The 10938-nt window shown below is 40.0% G+C and overlaps 1 protein-coding gene across 1 annotated transcript; it reads right to left on the bottom strand.

Annotated features, from left to right (window-relative positions):
• Window positions 1-3820: 3820 nt before the first annotated feature.
• LOC129278621 (brevican core protein-like) lies at window positions 3821-10534 on the bottom strand. The gene is made up of 5 exons (XM_054914767.2): window positions 10344-10534; window positions 8176-8361; window positions 6742-6840; window positions 6153-6334; window positions 3821-5192 (listed from the first exon to the last, which is right to left on the bottom strand). Exons 1-5 carry the CDS (start codon window positions 10396-10398, stop codon window positions 4905-4907), a joined length of 810 nt encoding a protein of 269 aa, XP_054770742.2. The 5' UTR covers window positions 10399-10534; the 3' UTR covers window positions 3821-4904.
• Between the last annotated feature and the right edge of the window lie 404 nt (window positions 10535-10938).

Raw genomic sequence — 10938 nt, forward strand, 5'->3', positions numbered from 1 at the left:
ACTGTTTTGTGAAATTAAGCGAAACTTTAAAATGTCATAACTTTCTTATTTTACATCCGATTTTGATGGAATTTTCAGTGTTATGCTTGTTGGATTTTTCTCTTTTTATTCAAATCAACCTTTTGTTAGGAATTAGCCCCCGTTATCCCACTGGCGGGAAGGAAACAGGTGACAACTTTGGACGGGAAGAGTGGGCGGGTTGAGAGAGAGAGAGGGGGGGGGGGTAGAGGGTAGAGGGTAGAGGGTAGAGGATGCAATATCAAAGGCTCGTGACCTGGAGAGAGGTCTATGCATGTGAATGTAGGAGGGTGTGTGTGTTTGTGCGAGGGTGGTTTTGAAGCAGAAGGGCAGATGAAGGGGTTGTTAATTACATTATGCTCTAATAGTTTTCGAAATGGTTATTAATAAAATAATTGGTTGATGGTGCATAGTGCCGCGGTTATGGGCTAATGCGCAAAATTACTTGTTAGAATTTTGAAGGCTGATAATTCAAATCTTTTATGAAGAGCGATTATTGGCGTAAAGTAGATGGGGGATTGGGGCATGACAAAATAATGTGAGTCATTAGTATATTTATCGTATCATCTCAATATCAATTTTCATATTTCATACTAAATTACACCTTTTGATGTCAAATTTAACAATTCGGAGGTCCAGTTTAAATTAGGCTTTGGGAAAAATCTGTGATAAGGTTATGGGAAGCCGAAAATGTCATCGTTTTGTTTACATGATTCCTTACGTTTAGGCCTAATGTGCTTGTCCTTCAATGGTATAGAAAACTATTTTAATGATTATTTCCCTGACAGTTATGGCTGATTCGATTACTGTATGAGCTCATAAATGTAGATCTAACCTGTACTACACTACTCAAAAAAAAGTTAAGGACCACTTTTTAAAACGTACATAAAGATTTTATACAAGGTGTTTTATTTCTGGAAATACCTCAGTACAACTGTCCTAAATGTCCTTAAACACGCTGTAATCAATTTCACGCATGGGTGGTTTCAGTTGTTGCACAATGTCTCTCGCATCACTGCACATCCTGAAAAGTGGGCCCCGAGGGGTATCAGCTACCGACATGAAGTGGTAAAAACGAATGTCTGAGTGTCTTTCAGGCAGTTCAGTAACGAGTGTGACCACCTCCTGCAGCAATAACGGCTTCACAGCGCTGTCTCATGGAGCTGATGAGGCGATTGATGTCTCTGACGTCCAGTGCATCCCATGCAGCCTCCAGAGCCACACCCAGCTGCTGCAGTCCAAGTGGATGGGCTTCGAGCTGCTCGAGACTCCTCCCCATCATGTCCCAGACGTGCTCTATCGGGTTTAAGTCCGGGGACCTCGCTGGCCACTCCATACGCTCAATCCCCTGGCCCTCAAGGAACTCGGTCACCACCCTAGCTCGGTGGGCACGGGCATTGTCATCCATGAAAATGATGTTTTGTCCCACATTTTCTGCAAATGGCACCACTATAGGTTCAAGGACCTCATCCCTGTACCTCACTCCTGTCATTGCTCCCCCTGGGACCACGTAGAGACGAGTACGGTTGGCGTAGGTGATGCCTCCCCACACCATAGGTGGTTTCAAACCGCCTCGATCACAAGAATCCCCGTTAAATTACGAGAACTTTTTTAGGCTGAAAAATACCCATTAATTATTCCTGCATTCACACCGCCCTGAAACATACCCTTCGGGATAAGTTCCTGAAGTTACGAGCATGCGCAGTATGGTCTGATAAGCAGCAAGGCGCGAAATTCAAAATCACTAGCCCAGCAGCAACCCATGCACGGCGCCGCACCCAACGACACGCTGGGCTAAAAGTTCCCGTAAATTGCTTTCAGACCGCCAAAATACCCACGACCTTGGAAAAATCCCCGCGAAAGTTCTCGTAATTTCGCCAAGTACCTACTATTTATCGGGTATTTTCTTTCGGGGATATTACGCGTAGTTTGCTTTCAGACCGCCAAAATACCTGGTATTTTCTGATCGGGGTAAATTTCCCGATCAGAGAATACCTGGAACTGGCGAACTTCGAGGCGGTCTGAAACCACCTCATGACGCTGCCTCCCCCATAACGGTCATGTTCTGCAATACAGGGGTCTGCAAATCTCTCTCCTGGTCGCCTGGTTGGTGCACGCCGCCTCAACAATGACTTCGCTGCAGCAACTGGAGTGATTGTTTCCACTCAAACAATCCGTAACCGACTTCACAGAGCCAATATGCATGCCAGACGGCCAGCTCAGTGTGTCCCACTCACCCCTGCTCACAGAAGAATTCGTCTCAACTGGGCCCGGGAGCATGTCAGATGGACCAGACAGCAGTGTCTTCCAAAGCATTTTCCGTCTTTAGTCTGTACAATCAACAACTTGCCTACAACAGCAACTTAATGCCAAGACACCACCTAAGTGAAACAGATGTAGCCAGAGCCCTAGGGATGCTGGAAGCTGGCCTCAGTCAGCGAAGAGTAGCCAGAATGATGGGCGTGTCACACAGTGTCATTAGCAGAGCAAATCAAAGACACCGAGAGACAGGGCTATACTCCGAGAGACCCCGCAGTGGCCGACCAGTTTCGACAACCCCTAGAGATGATCGCTACTTGACGAATCTCAGCCTCCGCAACCGCTTTCACAGTGCACGCCGCCTCAACAATGACTTCGCTGCAGCAACTGGAGTGATTGTTTCCACTCAAACAATCCGTAACCGACTTCACAGAGCCAATATGCATGCCAGACGGCCAGCTCAGTGTGTCCCACTCACCCCTGCTCACAGAAGAATTCGTCTCAACTGGGCCCGGGAGCATGTCAGATGGACCAGACAGCAATGGCGTAGAGTTCTGTTCACAGATGAGAGCAGATTTTCCCTTGACCACAATGATGGACGTTCGAGAGTCTGGAGGCGACCAGGAGAGAGATTTGCAGACCCCTGTATTGCAGAACATGACCGTTATGGGGGAGGCAGCGTCATGGTGTGGGGAGGCATCACCTACGCCAACCGTACTCGTCTCTACGTGGTCCCAGGGGGAGCAATGACAGGAGTGAGGTACAGGGATGAGGTCCTTGAACCTATAGTGGTGCCATTTGCAGAAAATGTGGAACAAAACATCATTTTCATGGATGACAATGCCCGTGCCCACCGAGCTAGGGTGGTGACCGAGTTCCTTGAGGGCCAGGGGATTGAGCGTATGGAGTGGCCAGCGAGGTCCCCGGACTTAAACCCGATAGAGCACGTCTGGGACATGATGGGGAGGAGTCTCGAGCAGCTCGAAGCCCATCCACTTGGACTGCAGCAGCTGGGTGTGGCTCTGGAGGCTGCATGGGATGCACTGGACGTCAGAGACATCAATCGCCTCATCAGCTCCATGAGACAGCGCTGTGAAGCCGTTATTGCTGCAGGAGGTGGTCACACTCGTTACTGAACTGCCTGAAAGACACTCAGACATTCGTTTTTACCACTTCATGTCGGTAGCTGATACCCCTCGGGGCCCACTTTTCAGGATGTGCAGTGATGCGAGAGACATTGTGCAACAACTGAAACCACCCATGCGTGAAATTGATTACAGCGTGTTTAAGGACATTTAGGACAGTTGTACTGAGGTATTTCCAGAAATAAAACACCTTGTATAAAATCTTTATGTACGTTTTAAAAAGTGGTCCTTAACTTTTTTTGAGTAGTGTATTATGAGATTATGGATTATTGCATCACATTTGGCTCTCCATAGCCACAAAGATAAACCGTAACTTTCGACCAGACCCCGATTTCAGAATACAGGCCCACTGACTAATCATACTGCGCAACATAGATTACACACACAACCACAATCGAACTGTTTGACTGTTTTATTGAGTTTATTTCATGAATCAATTTACAAGCACTGAGCAAGAAACTCATATCGACAAAATCCATTATTCGTCAACATCATTGACAACATTTTGCAGATGACATGACTGTTGCAAAATTAATGTGACATTTAAAACTCTGGAACTTATTGGCATCCCACTCACCTGAAGCAATCAAAATTAAGGATCATATCACATGTTTCAAAAAAGAACATTTCCATTATTTAGGTCCATGTTTGAGTTGAGTCTGAATTTATTGATGGGTTCATTTCATCATAATACATATACAATTAAATATAAACATAACTACAAATATCGATAATTACTACAGAACAAAACACAATCAAGATCATCAGAATCAAGTAATTTGTAGTCATTGTTATTCAGTGAAAAACACAAAGGTGACGTGACAATTAAAAAAAATGAAATTTTATGAACGCAAGAGACAGCCATAATGATTTGCAAGCTTGATAAATATGGTAGTCTAAATAGCTTTATTTGCCTAAGGTATTTTCTGTAAGAAAAATTAGCCCCAAAAATAATACAAACAGAATAGAGTTTGCTCCTCAAATCATTCATCAATTAGCCAATAAATCGAAAGACTTTATAAGGAGTCATAATTCTGTAGCAGTCTATCCCTGAAGATATCGATAACTTCATGCTCTATCTGTCGATGTCTGCATTTTTAAATCTTTAGTGTCCCTTGCATAGCTCAAGGCACAAGACAATGCAATAAGAATGTAGAGTAGCCGTTAATTTCGTGATTCCTTTGATATTGTTCTTAAGGTATAGGACCTACTTCCGTTTATTCTATCATCACATCATCCTCGGCTATCGTATATGTACTTTGCGCAGGAGATCCTTCAGAGGAAAAGATTTACTGCATTGCTTACTACTAAATGAGAACGTGGAAAGTAGTTCGATTTCGACCATACACTTCATTGTCATCATCTTCATTTCGGAAAAAAAAATCTATTCATGCATTAATCTGCACTGTCCTGCCAATTTGGAGAGCCCACATTACACAGAGTGATCATGGTGATTGCCAACTTTTAACAACGACTGTGAATTTAGTCAAGTGGAAACTTGCAAGCATATGAGATGTAGTAACCTTTACAGTACTTGGTGTTCCATTGTGCATGTTCAATGTGAGAATCCCTGGGATTTGTTGCATTCATCGTTTTCACACCGGGAAAGATCATTTCTACGCAGAGCTCTGCCCAGAAGTAACTTCCATTACTAGATGGTTCATCATTCCCCCAGGCCGTGTAGTTGAAGGGCGTCCCATCCGTCCACCCGAACGGGACCGAGTACGAAGTCCGATTGAGGCCGATCCATTGCGAGTAGGTACAGTCAGACTGAAAGACATGGTTGATGCGTCATCAGAAATGGGCGGAGGGCGGGGTGTCATCAGGAATGGGTTCGGGTGGGAAATTAGAATAGTGAATAAAAGATTAGATTATTATACCAATATACTTATTGTCACATAATTATGATTATAAAAGATGAGGATGAGTGATGAAGATGATGATGATGATGATGATGATGATGATTGTGGTGGTGATGATGATGATGATGGTGATGGTGATGAGAAGATGATGATGATGAGGGCGATGAAAATGACGGTGATGATGATGATGATGGTGGTGGTGGTGATGAAGATGATGATGATGATTATATTAAACATCACCATCACCTTCATCATCGTTAGCATCATTATTAGTAGTATTCTATGATTATCATTATTATTACCATGATCGTCGGTATAACCATTATCATCATCATCATCGTTACAGTTTTCATTGCAATCATTTACTATCCTCGTTCGCATCTTTATCGTTTAGTTGTCAGATTATTTCTGATGCCATAAAACATGGTTCGGAAGGTCATCACCTTTTCCTCGGGACATTTGATTGTGAAATTTTGTATTTTGAGTCAGAGCAAGGTGGGGATCAGTTTAGGGTTTGTATTAGTCATGAGCGGATTCAATGTGGCAAAACTGGCGGTGGCACAAGCTTTCTTTTGACAATGAATATGGTCACAGCTCCAAATCATTAACTTTTCATTCCCCTAGTGTCAAGGTAAAAAGGCTCACTTATTACCCTAACCCCTAGAAAAAAGGAGTAAAATTTGGTGGCCTTTTTATCATAAAACATCGTCAACTTCAATGATAGGAAACTGATTTAGGGTCATAAAGGGGGATGTGCCCCCCTCCCCCTCCCACCACGAATCCGCGCCTGGGGTAGGGGCTCATTAATCTTGGGATCAATTTCACTAAACAAATTGCAAGGAATACGATGTAATAAAAACTGACATACGTGTGCTTCGCAAAGGCTCGTCATGAAATCCAACTCCTCGGTGCTATGAACAGAAGCCAGATCTACATTCTCTCCGGCAGCTCGACAGTAAGATAGCGCGGTGCTAAAATCCTGCGTAGTGCGTACGTAGATATAGCAATTGCCTCGAAAATGACTAAAGGTATCTGAGCAATATCGATTCTCTAGAGTCGGAATGAGTGAGGAAAAAAGGAAAGAGTAATTGAGCGAAAACTTCTTTTGTTATCAATCCATTGATAACACTGAAGACAAAAAAGCGTAAGCATGTTTTCTAATACAAGATTTTATCATTAATCCCTTTTTATGATTAGTTTTCCGGGGTCCTCACTTCCCAAACGATTAATCTCTTATAAGAAAAGAACAATAGGTATGATATTGATTCGAAAATTTTCTTAAATCTGAATAAAATATGAACTAAACAATATAGCCTATGAAACTTCATCTTTCATTTCAGCTAATAACTGATAACCAAGTCGATGAAGCCCTCCCCCCCCCCATTCCCTCCTCACCCCTCCTACTATGATATGCAAGCATAGCCAGAATAACAAACGAAATACCCTTGTAGACTTACCACATTGTACGCCATAGTAATCCTGAGCGCAATTGCATGCGAAGCCTAAATGGGTCTCCACACAGTTCCCTCCATTAAGACAAGGTTCAGAAAGGCATGCTTAAAAACAGATACGTACGCAATGAATTGTAATGAAACAAGTATAATAAAAATATTAATTCATAGTATATGCTTGTTAACTCATTTGGTTATTAAAATTGTTCGAATATGATGTAATGAAATCAAGGGTTCATATTCACAACACTAAATTCTTCACATTGATAATCGGATCTTTTCATGACGCTTTTTTATTAAATGAAGGTCACGTGAAACCCTTCGTGGCTTCCGACTCAAGCTTTACATATTTGCTTGTATTAGTTGGCCTCTATATTAATTATTTATTTACCAATAATTTCTTCATCATATTTACATCAGGCCTTATCCCTTGTTTGTTTTATTTCCGAAATCATAAAAACTGCAATATAATATACACAATAACTCTCAAAGCAATAATAATGACATGACGCGATTGGATAGCCCATTTCAGAGCTGTTGAGCATAACAGCTCTGTTCTTCCATGGGGTATCCCATCCGTCATTATTTAAATAGAATCTTATTTATTTCATTACACTATATGTTTATAATAATTTTATGGTCATAATGAATTAATGAAGACACTTCTGAAAAAAATAAAATGATGGTTTAGAATGATTCCATGACAGAGCAAAAAGTTGGCCCCGATTGGATGTTTTAAAGGAAATATATTTTATATGGCGCATAGAGACTTATTTGTTATGTGTTATGCTCAACACAAAAATGACCATTATTATTGTTATTATTATAATTTTTTTTTTAATTAATATTATTATTGTTATAGTCCCCAAAGCATAGCTTTGCATCGGACTAGGTGATAAAGACTCAGTTGATATGAGACAATGTGATGACTGAACCAATACTATGATTTGTCATATTAATTGTCTTACATTGCACTGGCCCCATGGAAGACCAGCAGCAGCAATTATAGTTGCAGCTGAATTTGGGCTACCAGCCGTAATTTTATCTTGCTTGTACACACTGTACATTATTACAAGTAAAATAGTATATTTTTAATCTTACGGAAATAAAAACAACAACTATTTAGATGATATTGAGAGAATACCATGTGGGTTTAACCGGGTTAAGCCATGATGGTAGTAGACGGTCTCAGAATCTGCTTGTAGATCAAGTGGCTCTGCGCCTCGGAATAGTTTACTAGATAGATGGCGCATAATAAATGATGTGTTCTGATGAACAAAATAACCAAATATGTTATGAAACATTACTTGGTATTTTAACTATACACCATAAATCAAAACTGTCGTGATATAACTGGTGTAGCTCCCTATGTACACCGGTGGTGTAGGCTTAATAACACCACAGGTTTTCAGTGTTAATTTTTTATTTCTTTCATCATACCCGGAAGTTTGCAGACGACACTGTTTGCCGCTCCTATTCTACCAATCTCTGGCAACTGTCTATCAGTTACCGCTTTGGGTACCAGGCCAATAGATGTCCCATGTGCAGTGGTGATAGTGTTACATGGCAAGGTATTAAACATAACGCTGTTGGTATTTAAACTCCCCAGGGTTGATAAACCAGCATCTGAAGAAAAAAGACAAGAAAAACTTCAGTCATGCATGAATAAGTATATAATAACTGTAATTCGTTTTTATTTCAGCATCGTTTTTTTGTTATTGAATATCAGGATAAGCTTGTTGAAGACGATAAGAAGTTAAGTAAGGATGGAGATAAATTGAGGTCGAGCGTACTATATTATGACAATATTCATTTCCTAAGTGGTGTACGGCTGACCGCGTACCCGTTCAAACGCTGCATACACATACCGCTTCGCCGACGATAGCCCATCAAATATTGATAGTATAAAATGTATAATATCTACTGTACAGGAAATTAATTGTTCAATAAGTTTCTGTCTGAGTGAGTAGTTTTGCGTACTGTGCTGAAGCAGTATAGTGCGTCTTATAGAACGATGGAATGGAACACTTATGAAATAACAAAAAATAAAAGAAATATTACATCTGGAATAACGTGAATTAACGTCTTTGGTCTGACGCGTTGTGAGATGGACGCTCTACCAACTGAGCCAACACATACTGTACACAAAGAAACATAATAAAATGCTCTATGAATGCTACATTGTTTTTATCAATTTTATTTTATTGCAAAAAATGTCTGTAATAGATAAAACACGGTAGTTGGTAAGAATCATCTCTTCCAGTCACTAATCGGTTTCGTTGACAATCATTCATGAGTTAAGTACATTCTAACGGGCAGTCAATAAAAATTAATTAGTTTTTAATGAAATTATGGGAACTAAAAATTGCTTTAAAACCCACAATCTTTTTTATTCTTCGATTCTTTTTCCTGATTGGGTAGTAAATCATAGCGCAGCGAACAGAGCTTGCTATAGGCATGATAGGCCTAAGTAGTTTTGACTTTAAAATTTAGATGCCGCCTGCAGTATGACTTTTTATTTCCCTTTCTGGTTAGTATTTTCATTCACTGATACGTCAAGTTGGCTTGGTGTGAGTTACATCCTATACTGCGGTACTTTGGCACAAGGAAGCAAGTTAAAAAAATATCATTTGTTGTAAATGGGCACTGTGTGTCTGCATTTAAATAGGCGTCAATACAATTTAACAGCATATTTTCTTCAATATGTTTCCATACAACGATCATTTCTTCCCCAAATTTCGCCTGAACGTGCAACATACAAAGGGTGTTTCAGAAACAACAATAACTCAAATTTGACTGATATGCGTCACTTGCTTCCTTTTGCCAAATTAGTTGGGCAGTGTAACAAAAGGAGGGGATCTGCTTTTGAAAAATGTATTATTTCAATAAAAAAAAAAACACTTTCAACTACTTCACCTGTTCCTCTGCTTTTCCCCTCTGTAGATGTGTGCATAGGGTTAGGGTTGTGACACGACTTACCGCCCTTTCACACGGTTGAAAATAAATCGTAATTTGAATGATGATACCAGTGAAAAATACGACTAATGACGAATATTAAGCACGTGTGAAACCAAACTAGAACATGATTGGAATCACGGACGTTAATCATAGTCACGATAACAAAAGCAATCATCATTACAATGATGATTCAAGATTCACGTGTAAAAAGGCCCTGACCAATGGTTCCATATCCTAGCAACTAGTTTTTAACCTTTTGTGTTTTGGCGAAATAGTGTAGTGTTGTGCTAGTTAAACCCAATGTTAACTATACTAACATACAGTTCAGTCTCCTCTTCAATGGCATGCTTGCTTTCTTCTTACCTTTTCATTTGTCATGACAAAGTTAATGTTCCAAATATGTAATTCATTAAGATTTATATTGTCCCTTTCATCTCATTTACAATATTTTTGGAAAAGTCTTTTCTCTGCGGAATAGAGATCATTTGCGCTTGATGAATAAAAGTGCAAGTGACATAAACAGTGTGGTCCAAATTTAAATTACATATATGTTAACTAAGCCATTACTACAAGAATACCATCCAATATGTGTCATTTAAGCAAAATATAATAAAAGAACAAATGCATTATTATAAATATCCATTACTTACTCAAGTGCAAAAGAAAGATCATGAAAAGTGGACGTCTGATAAAAGCAGTTTCCATCTTGACCAGAAAGAATTATAATTGTATGAGTATATTTCTAAAATACGATCAGTCTGACTGTCCTGTATGATTTTATGATATATCAATGAACTAGAGAGAATAAGGTGAGAGAATTATCACACAAGTTCACAACCATGTGCAATCGTACGAATAGAGAAAGGGGGAGAGAGGTGGTGTGGGTGTGTGTGTGTGAGTGTGTGTGTGTGTTGAAAAGAGCGCGGGTAGAGCGGGAGTAGCACAAAACGAATCAACTTTCACATAGTTTTAATCCATTATATTATCAGTACTATTATTTTATCAGCATTTTGACGTACTGTATATTCTTAGCAATACTCGGTAGATATACAGGAAGGTTAATGGCTCAGTGATAAATAGACAAATTTGTAATCATTATTCATTTAATGTGTTCTTTTCTTCTCTTGTCCTTCCTATCGGTGCGTGAAATTGGCCTCGTCAAAGCACCAGTTACTGGGGAAACCAATTCGACCATTATGTTATAGCCGTTCGTTTGAATGAAATTGAATGCTTTGATGCGCTTAG

Source organism: Lytechinus pictus, chromosome 16 (assembly GCF_037042905.1).
Source record: "Lytechinus pictus isolate F3 Inbred chromosome 16, Lp3.0, whole genome shotgun sequence".
Lineage (NCBI taxonomy): Eukaryota > Metazoa > Echinodermata > Echinoidea > Temnopleuroida > Toxopneustidae > Lytechinus > Lytechinus pictus.

Coding starts and splice junctions, on each gene's coding strand:
- LOC129278621 (XM_054914767.2), bottom strand. CDS start 10,398: ATGGAAACTGCTTTTATCAGACGTCCACTTTTCATGATCTTTCTTTTG. Junction 6,841..8,175: donor TGTCGTCTGCAAACTTCCGG/GTATGATGAAAG, acceptor TCTGTTTTTAAG/CATGCCTTTCTGAACCTTGT. Junction 6,335..6,741: donor TTACTATGGCGTACAATGTG/GTAAGTCTACAA, acceptor TTCCGACTCTAG/AGAATCGATATTGCTCAGAT.